The 21915-nt window shown below is 43.3% G+C and overlaps 2 protein-coding genes across 7 annotated transcripts in view; one reads left to right on the top strand and one right to left on the bottom strand.

Moving 5' to 3' along the window:
• Window positions 1-7179, top strand: part of LOC124270425 (ras-related protein Rab-8B-like) — a 36325-nt gene extending 29146 nt beyond the window's left edge. For 2 of the 6 annotated variants that reach the window (XM_046705461.1, XM_046705460.1), the window contains exons 6-7: window positions 2491-2607; window positions 3385-7179. In XM_046705461.1, coding sequence (XP_046561417.1) covers window positions 2491-2607; window positions 3385-3477 — 210 coding nt within the window. In that variant the 3' untranslated portion in view covers window positions 3478-7179. The remainder of the gene's footprint in view (window positions 1-2490; window positions 2608-3384) is intronic. The other 4 variants (XR_006896766.1, XR_006896769.1, XR_006896768.1 and 1 more) reach the window with 4 other exon arrangements.
• An 806-nt stretch (window positions 7180-7985) lies between these two features.
• On the bottom strand, window positions 7986-9341 carry LOC124270423 (spore wall protein 2-like). The gene has a single exon (XM_046705459.1). It carries the CDS (start codon window positions 9339-9341, stop codon window positions 7986-7988), a length of 1356 nt encoding a protein of 451 aa, XP_046561415.1.
• Window positions 9342-21915: the final 12574 nt, after the last annotated feature.

Genomic DNA, 21915 nt, shown 5'->3' with positions numbered 1-21915 from the left:
TGTGAAAAACGATACGACTCAGGTTGAATGTCGTACAATTTGGTTACGTGGTAACACTATTTGTACAATGTACTAGTATACGTTTTTTCAAACTGCAACGTCATCACAGTGTGGATTTTACCACATAGCCAGCTGACAGCCAGGCAACAGCTGGATTAAAACAGTAGCCTGCGTATCGAGACACAAGAACCACACCTATACCTGCACTACGTGAAATGGGTCTAACAATGTCATTCGTTTGTCGGTTTGGCACCAATGACGTCATTTCCAAGGGACATAAGCCATGGTGTGTTTATTGTAGACATAGAACTCTCGGTTAATGTGGAAAATTTGAATCGATATAACGCAAAAAATAAGTTAGTTCTGATATCTGTACTGTTTTGGCCATAAAACTACTTGACAAACACTTTTTATGATGAAAAAGTGCAAGACAAGAAGGTTAATTTTCGTGTAAACTTGCCCTTTAACTGACCAGCAAACCTCAGACAAAGGCGCCAACTGAGTGCCTGCTGACTTACGGACAAACCCCAGACATTGGTGCCAACTGAGTGCCTACTGACTGATGGACAAGCCCCAGACATTGGTGCCAACTGAGTGCCTACTGACTGATGGACAAGCCCCAGACATTGGTGCCAACTGAGTGCCTACTGACTGATGGACAAGCCCCAGACATTGGTGCCAACTGAGTGCCTACTGACTGACGGACAAGCCCCAGACATAGGCACCAACTGAGTGCCTGCTGACTGATGGACAAGCCCCAGACATTGGTGCCAACTGAGTGCCTACTGACTGACGGACAAGCCCCAGACATAGGCGCCAACTGAGTGCCTGCTGAACTGAGTGCCTGCTGACTGATGGACAAGCCCCAGACATAGGCGCCAACTGAGTGCCTGCTGACTGATGGACAAACCCCAGACATAGGTGCCAACTGATGGACAAACCCCAGACATAGGTGCCAACTGAGTGCCTGCTGACTGATGGACAAGCCCCAGACATAGGTGCCAACTGATGGACAAACCCCAGACATAGGCGCCAACTGAGTGCCTGCTGACTGATGGACAAACCCCAGACATAGCCGCCAACTGAGTGCCTGCTGACTGATGGACAAGCCCCAGACATAGGTGCCAACTGATGGACAAGCCCCAGACATAGGCGCCAACTGAGTGCCTGCTGACTGATGGACAAACTCCAGACATAGTTGCCAACTGATTGCCTGCTGACTGACAGACAAGCCCCAGACATAGGCGCCAACTGAGTGCCTGCTGACTGATGGACAAGCCCCAGACATAGGTGCCAACTGATGGACAAACCCCAGACATAGCCGCCAACTGAGTGCCTGCTGACTGATGGACAAGCCCCAGACATAGGTGCCAACTGATGGACAAACCCCAGACATAGGCGCCAACTGAGTGCCTGCTGACTGATGGACAAACCCCAGACATAGCCGCCAACTGAGTGCCTGCTGACTGATGGACAAGCCCCAGACATAGGTGCCAACTGATGGACAAGCCCCAGACATAGGCCAACTGAGTGCCTGCTGACTGATGGACAAACTCCAGACATAGCCGCAGACAAGCCCCAGACATAGGTGCCAACTGAGTGCCTGCTGACTGACAGACAAGCCCCAGACATAGGCGCCAACTGAGTGCCTGCTGACTGATGGACAAGCCCCAGACATAGGTGCCAACTGATGGACAAGCCCCAGACACAGGCGCCAACTGAGTGCCTGCTGACTGATGGACAAGCCCCAGACACAGGCGCCAACTGAGTGCCTGCTGACTGACAGACAAGCCCCAGACATAGGCGCCAACTGAGTGTGTGCTGACTGACCAACAAACCCCAGACAATGGTGCCAACTGAGTGCCTACTGACTGACCAACAAACCCCAGACATAGGCGCCAACTGAGTGCCTGCTGACTGACCAACAAACCCCAGACATTGGTGCCAACTGAGTGTCTGTTGACTGACTGACCAACAAACCCCAGACATTGGTGCCAACTGAGTGTCTGTTGACTGACTGACCAACAAACCCCAGACATTGGTGCCAACTGAGTGTCTGTTGACTGACTGACCAACAAGCCTCAGACATTGGTGCCAAGTTAGTGTATGCAGGCTGACCAACAAACCCCAGACAATTGCGCCAACTGAGGGTCTGCTGACTGACGGACACACCCCAGACAATTGCGCCAACTGAGGGTCTGCTGACTGACGGACACACCTCAGACAATTGCGCCAACTGAGGGTCTGCTGACTGACGGACACACCCCAGACAATTCGCGTCAACTGAGGGTCTGCTGACTGACGGACACACCCCAGACAATTGTGCCAACTGAGGGTCTGCTGACTGACGGACACACCTCAGACAATTGCGCCAACTGAGGGTCTGCTGACTGACGGACACACCCCAGACAATTGCGCCAACTGAGGGTCTGCTGACTGACGGACACACCCCAGACAATTGCGCCAACTGAGTGCCTGTTACTGTTGCAGCTTGCTGTGGAACATGGGATCAAGTTCATGGAGACGAGTGCGAAAGCCAGCAACAATGTGGAGGAGGCGTTCTTCACACTAGCGCGAGATATTAAGCTCAAGATGGACAGGAAATCAGTAAGTTGGAAGGACGCATCATGACTTTAGTTTCAGCTGTAGCATAAATGGGTGTTTTATTGAAATTTCACCATGTATTTATGCATTGTAAAGGATTTCATTTCAAATAAAAGTTTTATTCTCTTCAGCTGTGGCCTTGACATTGAGTAGCCGACTCTGAGCAGATCTGTATGAAACCATTACGTTCACCATCTCTGCCAGTGTTGCAGCTCTATTTGCAGTTCTGTCCCTTGGCAATGACAGAAGCTGTTGCTCTGGCTTTGAATTTAGATCACACTTTTTACACCTAAATGATATATAAATCAAGATTTTTGTGTGTGTGTGAAAACTGAGAAAGTAGAACTCTACATGTGACACGTTTTCATATCATATTGCAATCAAACAACATAGAGATTATGGTAGAGAGAACTAATGAAATGTTTTTGTAATGTTTATGAAATAAGTATTTGCCATTGTGTAGCAACAATATATGCATAAACTCTAAAACAAGCCACTACCTCCAAAAGTGGAAAATGACTGCTCCCTTAGCAAGCTATAAATAGACTTGACTTCTGTATTATGGCAGTTATTTGATGCTGAGATTGCGAGCCTACCAGGAGGTATTTGCAAATCTTTCATGTACACAAATCTTTTAATGTTATTGTTGAAGATAGTATACAATGTTATCGATTGGTTTCTTTTAATCGATAATGAAATTTTGATTGTCAAACGATCAATAAAGCCATTATTGGATGGATGGGTGCAGCACTAACGAAAACCCCTTACGTTCTGTTGCAGGATGCCTCAGGTCAATCGAGCCGAGGAGGAGGCTACCAGTTAAAGAAGGAAAACACCCCCAAGAAGTCTTTCTGGAGGTGTACTATTCTCTGATTGGCAGACACCTGCCATGTGATTGAACTAGTTTTGTTACAGACTGAACTGAAGGCTATCCGTGCATATAATATTGGCCTTTGTGTACTCAATCGTAGGGTCATATGTCATTGACACTGTTTGACCCTGGGTGGAAACTTGGTGCGTTTCTGCCACGATGCATAAAATCATGGACATTTACGAACAGAGCACAGACCAAGCTGACAGATCCCGTAGCCAGCGTCTCGTGCCTCGCTGACTCCTCCTGCTATGTACTTCACTCTACTACTTTAAATGTTATGACGGTTGCTATGGTTACTATTCAAGATGGCAGCCTGGACAGTGGTTTTTGACAGCTGCCATTGTTGTACAAAAGTTGCTATGATTTTTTATCAACATCCAGGACGTGTCATGAGTGTGTATATTTCTGCTTTTGATAGTTCTGAAGCATATCTGACCCTGATTGTTGATCTCTGAGAATATTTTAATCATCCATGCTTGAAACTGAATGAGAACTGAAGAGGTCCTTGCCACCACTTTATGTTAAGAGTGTAAATTTAGACCAGAATGATATACTATAGAAAGAAGCATCAGAGACTCCTGGATTGGCTCTTTATTGCAGAGTGGAAGGGTCAGAGGTTTTGATAAAAATAAAAAATTAAAAAAGGCCCAACTCTGATGTCTTTAGTGTTCGGTTTGAGCTCCCAAACATAGTAAAATTCTTTTCTGGACTTTCTCTGAACAGACATTATCCGAACTCTCTTTTATTTGATGATAAAATGTCAAAAAAAATTCCAAGAGTATCATTTTTTTTATCACCTTCCCCCTCAAAAAGACTAACCCTTCCTTGATGACCTTATGACCCACCCACCCTATGACAATGACTGTCGCCTCGAGGGAGGTCTGCGTATTCCTTATGTTAATATTCGTTTCCTGATTTGCAGAGAATTGTTCAGGGACCTGTCTGATGTATGCAATACACCATCTTTAAGTGAGTGTTGGTGGGGGCTAAATAAATTATTGCAATCTTTGTACAGAGTGTTCTAGATTTCATACTTCGCTACACAATGAATGTGAAACGATCGTGCAAAAACAGTCAGTGGTATTGTTGGGCTTATGACCACATATACAATGCAGTCAAGCTTATTAATCACCAGAAGCAAGTTTATGGAAAACAGCCATGCTCCAGCCTTTCTGATTTCAGTGAGTGAGTTCATGGTAACGTAGTTGACTTGTTTTATTACCTTACTTGCCAATCAAGCTTTGTATCTGTGCAGAGTTATGTCTCTTGTCAGTGCCAGGATTCAGGTCTTTGATTTCCCTCCCTATAGCTTGCTCCTCGGTTGCTACGTAGTTGTAAGGGCCTTCAACCTTCTTTTTCTTGTCATACAGCCAAAGTCTATGGCCTCAGACCCCATGTGAGCAGATCTTGCTACAGATTGTGTTGTTAGGTAACCTACCGCAGCCTATTGGGCTAGCAATCATAATGTTTCAGTTTTGTTTGCATCAGAAACACCTCCAACATGACAGCCATGTGTGAATGCATCATATCCGAATTGCATAGATCAATGCTCATGATGTTGATCACTGGATTGTCTGGTCCAGACTTGATTATTTACAGACCGCCGGAGTATAACTGGAATATTGCTGAGTGCGGCGTTAAACAAGCTAAACCAACCAACCAACCAACCATATGTGTATGATTAAAGCTGAAATTTCCCTCATAATGCTTGCCCACTTTCTGACGCTACATTTGTCGCAATCATTGTCAGGTTTTCAACAATTATTAGGTACAAGATTAATCTAGCTTCCCTGATTATGTTTGTTGCTTTTAGTTTTGAGGATTACCACTGTAAGGTTTGTGTATTCTACACCTCTACCATGCAGAGTTACTTCCCTTGGTCAAACCAAGGCTACAGGCATGTCGGTATCCTACCCTTTCTGGTGTGTCTACCCAAGTGGAAAGCATCTGAGACTTGCATCAGTTTGGCCTTTCATTAAGCTGACAGACAATATAACTGGCATACTGTTAAAAGTGGCGTTAAACCCAACTCACTCACTCACTCACTAATCTCCATACTTGCATACTGGTAGCTACAGAGATGGCAGGCTGAAAATATGTTGAAAGTTAAATCTAAAGTGTATTTTTGGTTGAGCGCACTGATAGGTTATGTGTTTCTTAATGCAAACCATGTTTTGCTGCTTGATTGCTATTTTACTGTATTTGGGCAGTTGCTGTATATATATAGAACGTTTATAATGTTAGAGAAAGAACAGAGATTTGGGTCCTGGACAGAGTTACTTCCCTTCTTTGAATAAGGTTGAGATGAATTATAGCACAGATAGCATAGTAAAATGAGATGTTTGTTAATATTGTTTCGAGAACAGGAAAACAGATATCTATGACAGCTTGTGGGTAGCAGGAGATGACATATTAGATGGCCTTGTGGTACCCTGTACTGGATGGCCTTGTGGTACCCTGTACTGGATGGCCTTGTGGTACCCTGTACTGGATGACCTTGTGGTACCCTGTATTGGATGGCCTTGAGGTACCCTGTATTGGATGGTCTTGTGGTACCCTGTACTGGATGGCCTTGTACCCTGTACTGGATGGCCTTGTGGTACCCTCTACTTTATGGCCCAGTGGGACCCTGTACTGTATGGCATTGGGGTACCTGGTACTGTATGGCCTTGGGGTATACTGTACTATATGGCCTTCTGCCCTGTACTGGATGGCCTTATACCCTGTACTGGATGGCCTTGTGGTACCCGGTACTATATGGCCTTGTACCCTGTACTGGATGGCCTTGTACCCTGTACAGGATGGTCTTGTATCCTTTACTGGATGGCCTTGTACCCTTTACTGGATGGACTTTTGGTACCCTGTACTGTATGGCCTTATACCCTGTACAGGATGGCCTTGTACCCTGTACTGGATAGCCTTGTGGTACCCTGTACTTGATGGCCATTAGGTACTCTATACTAGTTGGCCTTGTGGTATCCTGTACTTGATGGCCTTGTGGTACCCTGTACTTGATGGCCTTTAGGAACTCTCTACTAGATCGCTTTGTGGTACCCTGTACTGGATGGCCTTGTGGTACCCGCCACTTGATGGCCTTAGGTACCCTGTACTTGATGGCCTTGAGGTACTCTCTACTAGGTCGCCTTGTGTTATCCTTTAATGGATGGCCTTGTGGTACCCTGTACTTGATGGCCTTAGGTACCCTGTACTTGATGGCCTTTTGGTACTCTCTACGAGATCGCCTTTTGGTATCCTGTACTGGATGGCCTTTTGGTACTCTCTACGAGATCGCCTTGTGGTACCCTGTACTGGATGGCCTTATACTTTTCAGTACTGTTCAGCAGTGTTTTCTCAGCTTGGTGGGTGCTCCACCAGGCTAAGTTATTGTAAGGAACAAAAGCATCATTCTGTACATATATGAGTTTTGCAATAAGATACTATTGACTTGACATTTTGTACATATTTTTTGACATACTGAGATGTAGCTAGAATTATAGGCTGGGCTTTGTTATGTCTTTCATCTTGACTGTTACACAACACGACAATTCAGCCAGCTTGTCTCCCAGGGTGGGTGTAGGCAATTCCACCTTATTGCACAGTGGTTCATTTTAGAGACATGTTCGCAGAGAAAACTAGGCTGTTTTGCTGGGGTATATTTGAAAACTGTTTGAATATGATATTAAAAGACTTTATCTCTGAAATTCTTTTTGTTTTTGAAAAAAGTACAAAGAGTTTTTGTCAAAAGATTTGGAATTTTGTGAGATGTTTTCAAACCGATTCAACAGAATTATCTCCCTCGTGTGGTGTTTTTGATCATGGAGGTCATCTTTCATTCATTTTTACTGAAACTGTGTCTAATAAGGTAACAGTGAAAAAGTTTAGCAGTTATCATGACTGACATCTTCTGCTTGGCTCTGCCCTTACCCTTCCAGTCCCCACCCATATTTCTTCCACATCCTGTCACCAACCAGATGTGGTCCTGTGCACAGAGCTCAGGTCACAAATCAGTTGAAGTGAAGCAACGTCGAGCTAGGACAGTCCTTGGATGGGTGGCCGTGTTTGGCAGCTTGACTCCTGAGAGTTTCTAGGACTTCAGTCCTGCCCCACAACGAAGCACATGTGATACATGTGGTCTCACCTTAGGCAAGTGAGTTTGTTCCAAATTGCCTCTGTTCACCCAGCAGAAAAGGGTACCCGGTTGGATAAAGTCAAGTGACTATAACCTTCTAGCGCCTAACAGGCAGCTTGAGTTATCCGGGGTAATAAGAATCAGATTCTGATTAAGCGCCGCAAGCAATCACTTGGTGGTTGGAGACTGTGCGCTATAGAAGATAACTTATTATTATTATCCGGGGCGGTGGGGTAGCCTAGTGGTCAAAGCATCTGCTCGTCTGCCAAAGACCTGGGTTCAATTCCCCACATGGGTACAGTGTGTGAAGCCCATTTCTGGTGTCCCCCATCGTAATAGTGCTGGAATATTTTCAAAGCGGCGTGAGACCCAATTCACTCACTCTTCCCCGTCCTGATCCCGCCCATCTTTCTCTCCCCATCCTGTCCTCGCCCATCTTTCTTGTCTGTCCTGTTCCCGGGACCCACTGTGTTCCCCTCCTGTCCTGTTCCCGGGACCCACTGTGTTCCCCTCCTGTCCTGTCCCCGGGAACCACTGTGTTCCCCTCCTGTCCTGTCCCCGGGAACCACCGTGTTCCCCTCCTGTCCTGTCCCCGGGAACCACCGTGTTCCCCTCCTGTCCTGTCCCCGGGAACCACTGTGTTCCCCCTCCTGTCCCCCTCCCCTGGGACCCACTGTGTTCCCCTCCTGTCCCCCGGGAACCACTGTGTTCCCCTCCTGTGTGTGTTCCCCCCCTCCTGTCCCCCACTGGGAACCACTGTCCTTCCCCCACTGTCCTGGGAACCACTGTGTTCCCCTCCTGTCCTGTCCCCCCGGGAACCACTGTGTTCCCCTCCCCTGTCCCCCTGGGACCCACTGTGTTCCCCCCACTCCTGTCCTGTCCCCGGGAACCACTGTGTTCCCCTCCTGTCCTGTCCCCTGGGGACCCACTGTGTTCCCCCTCCTGTCCCGGGGAACCACTGTGTTCCCCCCTCCTGTCCTGTCCCCGGGACCCACTGTGTTCCCTCCTGTCCTGTCCCGGGGAACTGTCCCCCTGGGAACCACTGTGTTCCCCTCCTGTCCTGTCCCCCGGGAACCACTGTGTTCCTCCTCCTGTCCTGTCCCGGGACCCACTGTGTTCCCTCCTGTCCTGTCCCCGGGACCCACTGTGTTCCCCCTCCTGTCCTGTCCCCCGGGAACCACTGTGTTCCCCTCCTGTCCTGTCCCCGGGACCCACTGTGTTCCCCTCCTGTCCTGTCCCGGGACCCACTGTGTTCCCCTCCTGTCCTGTCCCCGGGAACCACTGTGTTCCCCTCCTGTCCTGTCCCCGGGAACCACTGTGTTCCCCTCCTGTCCTGTCCCCGGGAACCACTGTGTTCCCCTCCTGTCCTGTCCCGGGAACCACTGTGTTCCCTCCTGTCCTGTCCCCTGGGACCCACTGTGTTCCCCTCCTGTCCTGTCCCGAGTGTCCTGTCCCGGGACCCACTGTGTTCCCCTCCTGTCCTGTCCCCGGGACCCACTGTGTTCCCCTGTCCTGTGTTCCCCTCCTGTCCACTGTGTTCCCCTCCTGAACCACTGTGTGTTCCCCTCCTGTCCTGTCCCCGGGAACCACTGTGTTCCCCTCCTGTCCTGTCCCCGGGAACCACTGTGTTCCCCTCCTGTCCTGTCCCCGGGACCCACTGTGTTCCCCTCCTGTCCTGTCCCCGGGACCCACTGTGTTCCCCTCCTGTCCCTGTCTTCCCCCCGTATTGACCATCTGGCAGGTGTTGTGTTGTTTAACTGATGATTTATATTCATTTCCAGTTGACAGAGTAAACATTACTGTTATATTCCGAGTAAATCTGAACTGGATGCAAGTGAGCATATTAATTAGGGTGGTCAATTAACGTCAAGATGTTAACGATTTCGCAAGGCATGACCTGCGCCATCAACATGTTAGGTATTAATGGGTTCAGGGTTGTTAGCAAGAGAACTGAAAATGATATCAAGTCCATTTCCAAGACACTCCTATGTGTCTGAAGATACTGAACTGAAGAACTGTCTCCCTGTGTATTGGGCCACCTTTGTACTATGGGTGTATTGGATTGGTAATTCAAGGGAGAGAACTCAATGAATATACAGTGTCGTTTAGAAACTGGTCAAATGTAATGAATGTTATATTTGGGATTACACTGCCTCAGTAAAGCACAGATTCTAGCAGCTGACTTTGTGCTGGTGATTAAGATGCCTGATTCTGAGGATGTGGGTTCGAATCCCGGATGGGACTCAACCCAACAAAAGTACTAGAATCTGTACTTCACTGAGGATGTGGGTTCGAATCCCGGATGGGACTCAACCCAACAAAAGTACTAGAATCTGTACTTCACTGAGGATGTGGGTTCGAATCCCGGATGGGACTCAACCCAACAAAAGTACTAGAATCTGTACTTCACTGAGGGGAGAGAACTCCACTTATTATACTTTTCCTTGCATATCATATGATTAGTTAAAACTGTGTTATAATTGTTACATAAATCTATGCCATTACCTGTTTATTTGTTGGATCATGAAATATTTTTGTCAAAGCCAGAAATCAAAATAGGGATTCAAATTATCAAAACCAGGCTGGCTATTCTCCAAACGTTCGTAGCCCTACGAACTTCGTAAGCCCAGTCTTAACACATTGGTTGCGATCAAAGTTAAGAATTCTAAGGGCTACAAATGTTTGGAGAATAAGGGCCCTGGAATACTGACAAGAGCTCTTATATTTGCTCAATCATTTTGCAAACATTACTTGTAAGAGTTGAAAAGGGAAACAAATTGATGTGTTGCTTTTAGCACTATCATCTTGTGGAAGCATTGTTTCTTGTCAGTGCATATGTGATCCAACAAACAAATGGATATATGGCTGTTAATTCACTGTAGGGAGTTTCAGTTGTATTAACCTTTATACGTCTATTTTCAACTCACACCTGTACACAGATCTCTGTACTATTAATAGTATGTGTTTATCCCAGTCAAAATCTATTTTGCTTTAATACAATTTTGCAATTAATTGTCAATGTTAATTTTTATGACCAGTCTACCATCCCAGGTATAGGTGCTTTATCTTCACTCGGTCGACCCAGTGTCAGGCATGTCATGTTACTGGGGGTGGTAGCAGGGGCCGAACACCCGGGTTCGATACCCAACATGGGTACAATGTGTGAAGCCCATTTCTGGTGTCCCCTGCTGTGATATTGCTGGAATATTGCTAAAAGCGGCGTAAAACCATTCACTCACTCATGCTGCTACTCTCTGACAGATGGGGTTTATCAAGCATCAAACCTGAGTTCCCCTGCCAAGCACCTGTTGTCACTGTGTCATTACATTGCTTTGTTCAAAAACAATTATGTTCTAAGTTCAGGTATTTTCATGTCAGGTTGTATTCAATCCATGATGTCATTTAAGCATATGAGATTGTGTTTATTGATCTGTGAAATACATGACACTTGAACAAACCCATAATGTCAGTAATGACTTTCCTGAACAGGACATAATTTTGTTCTGATATTTTTTTAATGACATTTGCTGCAGTTTTAGATCAGAGTATCCTCTGGGAGAGCTTCTAGATAAACCCCTGATAGTATGTGACAGAGCTTCACCAATAATGTTTTAATGTAGCAAGGGTGGGCAGATTATCCGTATTTGACTCCTGTCTATGGTGATATATGCTATAACTACCCCTCCAGTCAAAGAGAAGAAAATGAAGCATGATGAAAGAGTAACCTTTAGAAAATCCGACCCCTTTCTACAGAATGTTCTTTCTGGTCCTAAACATTTGGCTCATGTGCAGTCATATATAGTACTAGGGAGAGATAAGTCCTCTGATTCGGCAGGTTGGTGTTCTTCATAACATCCTTACACATGTTGGAGGATTTGATTTCGTGGTTCTGCATTATCACATTGTGTTGGGAACCTGTGCTGGTGATGTGGTCTCTAGTTTTGGAAAGCTGATGAAGCAATGAGGTAAAACACCATCTCAGTTTCAAGTTATGTCTATGACATAACCTTAATTCTTGTATTTGGGAGGGGTATCTTGGAATGTTTGAGAACAGAATATTTGTCGGTTGCAATCGAGGTCGAAAGTCCTTTCTCAGAGTACAAGAGCCATGTCTTTTTGTTGGACCCTTCAAAGATGTTGTTCTGCATCTGGCACGTTCAGTTAACATTACAGTTTTCTTTTATTGAAATTGAGGAAATTATTTTCACCATTTGCTGCAGTATTTTTTAATCATACGAGAAAGTACCTGGTCCTGAGAGAATGTAAACGGTTTACTTCTAATGTCAGCCAAAAGAAACATAGCTTTAGTATCGGCAGGAATTGGTTCCAACCGTTGACAGCGGTAACTATGGACAGACCTGATTTGGATATTCTGACCCGAATGAACAGTTGATGAATGACAGCCACATGCAACGAAATCTCGCCAATACTTAACAGGCTGGTGTACACAACCTTCCCCCATCACCTGTAGCTACATATGTCTGTTGTGTGGTGAAGTCGCTACCCTTAAGCGACAAATCAAGTCCTGGCCTGACTGTGAGGCAATGGTTAGGATGCAGTGGGTTTACCATCTTTTGACCATCTTCACACTGCTTCAGCACCAGGCAGTGTTAGAGCTGGAGATGTGGTAGGACTTACTCAAAGTGCATACCCAAGTTGGGGTCATTTGATTGCTGTAGGCCACCTTGGTTGCCAACTGTGTATATTCAAGGATAGAGGAACATTATGTACACACGTTTGGTATTGTCAAGATAACAAAGCATGTCTAGCCCATAGCACTACTGAGTTCCACAGGCCTGCCTGCCAGTAAAAGGTATTCTTTATCTTAAAAAATAAGATAGATAAAGTTTGTTTAATGTATTATGTTACAAGTATCCAGATATAGATATTGGCTGCCACTTCTTCAGTAAAGAGAACAGATGCAAATGAGACCTTTCCTCTCCCACACTATTAAGGTTAAGTTGTTTTCCCAGAGGATACATGAAGTAGTTAGGGTTGAACTCGTTCCAACAATTTGCTCTTTTAATGTGGAACTTAAACTAAAGCAACATTGATAGACTGGTCTGCACATTCTTGGTAAGGGTGATAGCAATGGTATGTTGTCACTGGGTGGAAATGTGTAATCCCTGATGTGGAGGATGTTATTGTTCGTATACCTTATACAAAGGTTGTCTTATCTTATGGGTTAAATCTGTAGATAAGGGGTGTTATGATTCATATTCCACACACAAAGATTGTCCCTATTCACGTGTTAAGTCCTTTGATAATGGGTCGTTATCACTCGTATTCCGCATGAGAAGGTTGTCCCAATTCACGTTTATGTGCTTTATCATATTTATTTTGTTATGTTGAGTTATTTCAGCAAACGCTCATGTATCCCATGATCTGATTAATTCATTTGCAGTTAGAGATTTTTAGCACATTTGTGAACCATTTAACATTTGATTGTAGATGATATTGCCATTGTTAGTGCTTTGATTGTGTTTGTTAACATGAGTAAGTCGAGGCATTGTTTTATCCATTCTGTTCATTTCTAGTAACAGCATCAGTTGTTCACCTTATAATTCCTGGATGCGAATGAACTTTTCTGACGAAAACTGTAACGAGAGAAAACAAACAATACATGGTTGTCTGATTTCACACGAGTTATCTGTTTGCTTTTTTCTGCAGAAAATTATGGACGTGCCAGGGCAGAGATAGAAACCAACTCATCTGACTGAAAGTCTAGGGATCTTTAGTGGTGGCATGTTGTCTGGTGTCATCCATGCATCTAAAAGCCAGACCCGTGAAGATCCGGTTAGAATTGATCTTCAGTAACCCATGCTTGTCGTAAGAGACGGCGAACAGGATCGGGTGGTCAGGCTCACTGACTTGGTTGACACGTCATCGTATCCTAGTTGTGTAGATCGATGCTCATGCTGTTGATCACTGGATTGTCTGGTCGAGACTCGATTATTTACAGACCGTCGTCATATAGCTGGAATATTGCTGAGTTTGGCATAAAGCTAAACTCGTTCACGCACTAATTCTAAAAGTCATCTCAGAAACCACTGGTGCAATGAAGCTGCATCTTTTGCAGGCTTGCCCCTGCCTGTCAGGACACACAATTTGTTTTAGAGAGGCTGGAATCCTACTCACAGCTAATCCCGTTTGGCTCAAAAGCAGACCGATGAATTGCAATCTAACTCGAAAACTAATGAACATAAAATACTCAATGAAACGCTGATCATAATCAAAACATCATACCCACTCTGTGAGGTTTTGCAGAAGTTTTGTCCTAAAAATAATAAAGTTGTTTAACAAACTATCATTAAAATATTGACAAAGATCACTGTTTGTTACGAGGGAGGGGTGCAGAGAAGGGGACAGCCAGGTGTTTGAGAACGGATGGAGACGGCACAGCACAGGTTAATGAATACAGCTAATACAGCTAATTACAAGCATATCATATTTGCTGAAAGTTAACTGCTACTTGTTAGTAGGCAGTGGTAGGACTAAATATACATGTTGTGTATCATTGCCATATTTTTATCCCCCGCAACACGTTTTGCGGGGGGGTATTAAAATGGACTCCGTGCGTGCGTCCGTCCGTCCGTCCGTCCGTGCACATTTGTCTTTTCCGGAGCAGAACTCTCAAACCGTTCACTGTTTCTTCACCAAACTTGGCACATACATAGATCTGGTGGTGTACTGGTGCCTTTTGGTAGTTTTGAAATCCTGAATAAAACATTTTTGGTGTCTCCATGGCAACAAGTTCGACTTAGACTGAAATTAGTGGTAGTGCTCTTTTCCGGAGCAGAACTCTAAAACTGTTCAATGTTTCTTCACCAAACTTGGCACATAGATTGGTCTGGTGGTGTACTGGTGCCTTTTGGTAAAATATATTTGGCATTTCCATGGCAACAAGTTTGACCTAGCCTCAAATTGGTGGTGGTTCTCTTTTCCAGAGCTGAACTCTAAAACCGTTCACTATTTCTTCACCAAACTTGGCACATAGATTGGTCTGGTGGTGTACTGGTGCCTTTTGGTAGTTTTGGATTTCTGAATAAAATATTTTTGACGTTTCCGTGGCAACAAGTTTGACTTAGCCTGAAATTAGTTGTAGTGCTCTTTTCCGGAGCTGAACTCTGAAACCGTTCACTATTTCTTCACCAATCTTGGCACATAGATTGGTGTGGTGGTGTACTGGTGCCTTTTGGTAGTTTTGGAATTCTTCACCAAACTTGGCACATAGATTGGTCTGGTGGTGTACTGGTGCCTTTTGGTAGTTTTGGATTTCTGAATAAAATATTTTTGGTGTTTCTGTGGCAACAAGTTTGACAGACTGAAATTAGTTGTAGTGCTCTTTTCCGGAGCTGAACTCTAAAACCGTTCACTATTTCTTCACCAAACTTGGCACCTAGATAGATCTGGTGGTGTACTGGTGCCTTTTGGTAGTTTTGGAATTCTGAATAAAATATTTTTGGCTTTTCCATGGCAACAAGTTTGACATAGACTGAAATTGGTGATAGTGCTTATTTCTGGAGCAAACCTTTCAATACTCTCCTTCCACTTTTCTATATACACACCTAGATATTTGATATAATCATAACTCGTAGACATAATCATGAAGAGTATTTTGCCATTGCGGGGGATATTGATGACTTTGTCTTCTTGTTTCAATAATGGAACGTGCTGTTAAGAGAATTGCTGAATATGCATTTATTTGTTATCGAGGGAGGATGGGGTGGAGGAGTTAATCTGTTTTAAAATTTGAGCTCTATTTAACTTTATCCTTTCACAATATTTCTGTCTTCTCTCAAGCTGCATGCTCCAGCTCAACATGTCAAAAAGCTCTGAACTAATGATGCTGAAATTGTAAAAGTTTCTCCCTGTGAATGAGGCACCCAAAACTCTTCAAGATGTTTGGTGGGGCACAGTGACCACACAGTTGTGGGCAGGCCAGAATCCTTCATCATGGGTTCAACTTTACACCAGTCAGGTCTCCAGGATCGTCTGCTCCACAACTGTCACCCAAGTGGTAAACGTGAAATCAGCACCATTGTAATGACATGCTGTGAGTTTAGTTTTACATCGCTTTCAGCAATACAGTATTAAAGCAATATTTCAGCAACATTACAGCAGACACCAGAAATGGACTTCACACATTGTACCCATGTGGGGAATCGAACCCAGGTCTTCGATGTGACAAGCAATTGTTTTTACCACCAGGCTACCCCGTGTGTCATTCAGAAAGATCATGAAGAGGTGCACCTTACCTGTTTTCCACTTTCGTGACATGACTCACCTAGAATACCGTTTAAAGCTGTGTTAAACCAAACTCACTTAGAGGTTTGGATCTGACATGACTTGCCCTATTATACCGTTTTCTGGTGTCCCCGCCGTGATATTGCTGGAATATTGCTAAAAGGAACGCAAAACCAGACTCACTCACTCACTAACAGTTATGACAGAGGTGTCAAATGGTGAGTGTATTTGGCTCCAACAGTGAAAACCGTTGAAAACACATGCAAAGGCAGAACAATTATTCATTAAAAAAACACATAGGAACGTACGACACAAGACAAGGAAGTGTGTTATGTTCAGAGTCTCCCTTAAGTACTGTCGGAAATGCTAGAAAAATGCTTTTTAGCCTTAATATCTTTAGAAAGGTGATAAATGTACTATGTTGACAATATATCAACTCACCTATAGTGTACCTAATTTTTATTTCAATTGATTTAACATTCCCATGCATTTAAAGGGCAGTTTACAGGAGAGTTTAACTTAAGATTTTTTCAGAATTCAACAACAGAAATCTGAAATAGTCCTTACATTTATGCTAATAATACAGGTGGTGTACAAATATGAATTAACGTTTTTTTAAACAAATAAATGTTGAATGATTGTGTTACTTTACTTAATTATCGTTTCTTTATTGAAGAAATATTAATATAAATGTTAAGTCTTTATAAAGAAGTTTCCCGTCATGCATGCACATCTTTATCACAGCGTCCACTATGGCCAACGATTTGCAGTCGTTTGTTGCAAAGGTTTATACGTTTTTTTGTGCTTGAAAAAGACAGAGGTAAACCTTTCATGAGTTTAGAAAGGTTTTATTACAAAACTTGTAGAGCTGTTGGTGTGTCTTACCAACAAGTTTACAATATTGTAAACAAATCAGACAAGACAAGGACCGTCTCAAAAGCATAACCGGGACGTAAAACCATCTTTGACATCTTTGACAAGGGAGTACTTAGACGGGCTGTCTACAAACTTTATGAGAAGAAGAATATATATATTCTAAAGAAGCTACACCAGTGACTTCGTTAAATCTTTGGTCAATGTTCACAACTAGATTAAACTGACTGAATTACATCCTTATTTTTGCAATGAAATATACTGCTGACATGAAAAACATTTATTAAAGCGTTGCACATTTCTACAATCAATCGATAAGATAGCACAAGTGATTGGATTCTTTCCAATGTACAGTAATTCGTATGTTTATCAAAACCAACACACATACACAAATGATGCCTTACATAACCAATACGTATACTATACGTACACATATTCAACATTTTGAAGAAAACATCCATTGAGATGAACCTCGCCCGAATTTGTGTTCAGGTGTCAATTTCACCTGTCGATACCGTGCATGCTGATGACGTAACACAGGCAGTTAATGTTTGTATCAAATAACGTCCCACTACCCCTTATTTTTTGATATTTTCATATGTAAAAACACATTTTAGGGCATGTCTCAAAATTTATTCCCTCGCTCTACATTAGGTAGATGTTTCTTAAAGGGATATTTGTTTTTGAAGTAACTGTGATATCTCTGAATTTCAAAAATATGTCAATAAAGCATTTCTAGCATTTCCGACAGTACTTTTAATTCCCTAATTTTGTTTGAGTGAGTTTAGTTTTATGCCGCACTCAGCAATATTCCAGCTATATGGCGACGGTCTGTAAAGAATCGAGTCTGGACCAGACAATCCGGTGATCAACATCATGAACATCGATCTGCGATGGGATAAGATGACGTGTCAATCAAGTCGGCGAGCCTGACCATTCGATCCGTTAGTCGCCTTTTACGACAAGCATGGGTTAATTCTAACCCGGAACTTCACGGGTGCAGACAAGCATGGGTTGCTGAAGATCAGTTCTATTCCGGGTCTTCATGGGTTACTCTCGTCTGAAATATATATTTTTCCATGGAGGGAGTCAACATGACCCCCCTCCAGAATTTCAAAGGTTGTGGTTTTATGGAACTTTCTGTTCACAAAGGGAAACATATAAACAAGGTGATGACAGGAGACACATACAGGTTCGTGTTGAAGGAATCTTTCTCTCTCATGGTCGTATGCGTTGGTGCAGCAGGTGCTTGTGTTGTAGAACAGTTCCAGGAAACCGGATGTATTCTTAGGTGCAGGTAGCATCATGTCCATGAAAGGCCGACTGATCAGTGGAAATATGTCTGTCTTACTGACGAACAAGTCAGTGGTTGTCCTCATGACGATGTGTGTTCGATTTTCAGTGTAAAAGAAGATATCCAGAAAAGGCCATTTCCACGGGTATTGACGGATCTTTTGACTCTGACGTGGGAATAATTTCCACCATATGTTTCCGAGGTAACAGCTATATTCTGTCTCCAGAGATTTGAAGATCTTCAACAATGAAGGCTTGTCCTTTGTTCTAACAATTAAATCCACATCATCGTCCCAAGGAATCATTCCGTGATGTCGGTAGGACCCGAGTAAGGAACCACTATATAGAAAGTAGGTTATATTTGGCAAAGATTCAGAGAAATCTTTCAGCAGTTTTCTGAACATCGTTCTGTCAGAAGTTGATATCCTTTCAGAAAACATGGCCTTCTTGTCATCACTTAGACTGTTGTCATGGTAACCAACTGCAGACTGAACCTCATCACGTTCCTTATTTGGAAATAACTTTCGTAATGTTTTCAGCATTTCTCCGTCGACTTCAGACACTTGTTTCCAGGTTGTGGTCTTCACTGGTGAACGTTTCGTCAGGGGATAAATTTGCAGCTTTGATGAGAAGCTAAAATACACAATGACAAGAACATTCCCTGTAAGAAGGAGGACAATCAGATCCCTCATGTCACTGATGTCTCTACCACTCGCCCCTCACAGGCACGGAAATATGAATATATGTTCACACCAAAAAGGTTCGTCACAAAGTCACCCACTGCTTCATTACCCTTGTATACTCCACAAGATAACATATATCAAGAAAGATCACTGAGAAGAAACACAATATCGTTTAATTAGATCCATAAATATACGCATTGTGTAGCTTGGTCAATTGGGCGATGAAAATCTCTCCGCAGAATCAATATTATTTAATTTCGAACGAAACACTTGAGAGCTTTAGATTCGATATCATCAACGTGGAGTGTGATGAAGAGGGGGCTGTCCACAGCTGTTGCCCCTCCAGACTGGAGCTCAGGCCCCATTTCTCAGGTAGTACAGTCCGTGAGTTGCAGGTAGAATGAACGTTTAACAAATGTCGGTAAATACATTTTAAGTTCTGTTTTACACTTCCGAACATTTTTTTACATCTTACCGTCTTTTCAAAGTGAGAATTATCTTATTCCTTCACATTTTGTACATGAGCGATAAACGTTCCTTAGTGTTATCTCACAACCACAGCAAGCCCTGAAGAGCTCTTGGACGTACAATAAGTGTCTGCGGAAACATTGGAATGTGTTCATATATCGCTGGGTGATCAACATCCATTCACAGATGTGTAAGTTATCCATGTAATATTATTGATCTTTTGGTGAAAATGCTGAATTTACTAAGGGTTCAGTTGGAAAACGTCATATTAGATTTTTATGACTCGAGTATATTTAAAACGTATGCTAATTTCTTGAATAACTAATTGCTATTTGAGGTTTGTCAAAAGCTGCAAGAAAAGTCATGACACACAGGCAAGTCTGTCAGTTATTTTACACCATTAGCTACATCCACTTGGAAAAGCGAGAGAAACAATCAGATTCGTGGAGGTAACGGAAACCCACTCCAAATATAGATACTAAACCCGAGAATGGATATCTGGATCCTGTCTGGAGACGAAGTCGGCCGAACACTGAGTTTAATCATTTATCTGGTCTGTCTCACAGGCCCTGAACAATATCACTTCCCCGCTCCCACCAGCAACTACTGTGAAGTAAAACCCGGAAATAAAGTCTCGAGTTTCATCAGGTGTGATATCCTCATTATAGGCATTCTCTACAGAGGTTAAATGGAGTTCTTTCTTGCTGCTAAATTTAGGTATTTACGGTGACATACCACGCGATGTAAAATCGCAGTGTAACGTTAGGTTTCTGACATTCAAGACAGTAGTCCAAGAGTTCGGCACCACTGCCACAAAAATTGCTCATACCAAAGTAACCACAACAATAAAATAAGTTTTTACAACTTTAATCCTCCCCTTAAGGTATAATTAAACCCCAGTAACTATACAAAGCTGAACCAGTTCTAAAAGTACTAAAACAAATAACTACCTAAACTAGCTGCACATACGGTTCTGCCTACCTCTAATATTGCACTATACTAATATGCTTACACCCACACTAATATAGACAATGACTAAATATACAAAACTGAACACTAAGAAATGAAATAAATAGCAAAAAAGAAAATTGCCACTCTATGGTCTTTCAGATGTGTAACAGAATGTCAGTGCACTTTTGTTCCACATTTTGACACGTCCTGTGTATTGGTGTGTTGGTTTGGTGGTGTGTGTGGTGGTGGTGTGGTGTGGTGGTGTGGTGGTGTGGTACCGCTCACACACAGGCGAAGGTTTCCCTCACGGAGTAGAAGGTGCCTGTGTAGTTAATGATGGCTGTGCCATCTACATCTCACCCTTACTCGGATATACCCTCTCCTCATTTGCCTCCTTACGGGTGGAGATATTTCACCTCTCCTTACTATAACCGGCCAGTTCCGGGACACTACAATACAACATAGGTAACTACAGTTACTCACAAAGGCATGTGTCACATTACCTTATACTTTACACACTAAGTGAGTGAGTGAGTGAGTTGAGTTTTACGCCGCACTCAGCAATATTCCAGCTATATGGTGGCAGTCTGTAAATAATCGAGTCTGGACCGGACAAACCAGTGATCAACAGCATGAGCATCGATCTGCGCAATTGGGAACCGATGACATGTGTCAACCAAGTCAGCGAGCCTGACCACCCGATCCCGTTAGTCGCCTCTTACGACAAGCATAGTCGCCTTTTGTGGCAAGCATGGGTTGCTGAAGACCTATTCTACCCCGGATCTTCACGGGTCACACACTACTACCCAGCGGGCACACAACGTTGAATCAACGTTGAATCAACGTTGAATTTTGGTTGTTTGGTTGATCAACCTTTCATAAACGTTGATTCAACGTTTATCATGCGACCAAAGAAAGTTAGTCGAGATTCGTTTTAGTCAACGTTGTTTCAACGTAAGGAACCAACAAAATGTCAACTAATTTTTTCCTTGGCAAATTTGATACATAATTCATATTGGTAATAGGTATCCAACTTAGCAACTGTCATTTCGGAACATTATTTTCATAAAAGATCAAGATCGAGCTAGTGACAGATATAATCTTATATATTATTTGATCGTGCATCGATCAACGGACGGAAATATTACGTAAATCGCAGTTTTAGGTATAAAGTCATCAGTTATCCAAATTGCATTACATTTAGGAGATAAACCTACTGTGTGGGAAAATCAGAGGTATATAACGAAATTATAATAGCTCTAAATTTCATTTAAAACCGAACGCGTAGCGTGAGGTTTTAATGAACAATTTAGAGCTATTATAATTTCGTTATATACCTCTGATTTTCCCACAGTAGGTTTATCTCCATTCTACCATGGCAATTTTATGAACAATTTCAGGTGGAGCTCTTTCTTTGGTTACGAGTCAATACGTGAAGCGGCCTCGCATTCCAATCTCAAGTGGTATCGCCCGAAACGGGGTGTTTGGTGGCAAACCGTCAATGACTAACAAACTCCAGATTCAGTAATAACAAATCACGTTTTGTTTTCAATGCATCAATCACCAATCATTAACTGATAAGTTGGAAAACATATATCAAATAAGTTTGAAAAGCTTGGTTCACATTTGAAAATTCCACTGTAGACTCTTTTCCCCACCAGAATAGTGGCAGCAACCCTCATGGCCTTGACCTTTTTCTCGAAGTCATTGTTTACATTTGGAAAGATGCGACAGGAGAGCCACTGACAGTTTGCGCAAGGTTAACCTGATTGTATGACTGAGATAGTCTTTGA

This window comes from Haliotis rubra, unplaced genomic scaffold, assembly GCF_003918875.1.
Source record: "Haliotis rubra isolate DU_JTF1 unplaced genomic scaffold, ASM391887v1 Scf1516, whole genome shotgun sequence".
Taxonomy (NCBI): Eukaryota; Metazoa; Mollusca; class Gastropoda; order Lepetellida; family Haliotidae; genus Haliotis; species Haliotis rubra.
The sequence above is the reverse complement of the archived record's forward strand: the minus strand, read 5'-3'. Positions and strand labels throughout refer to the sequence as shown.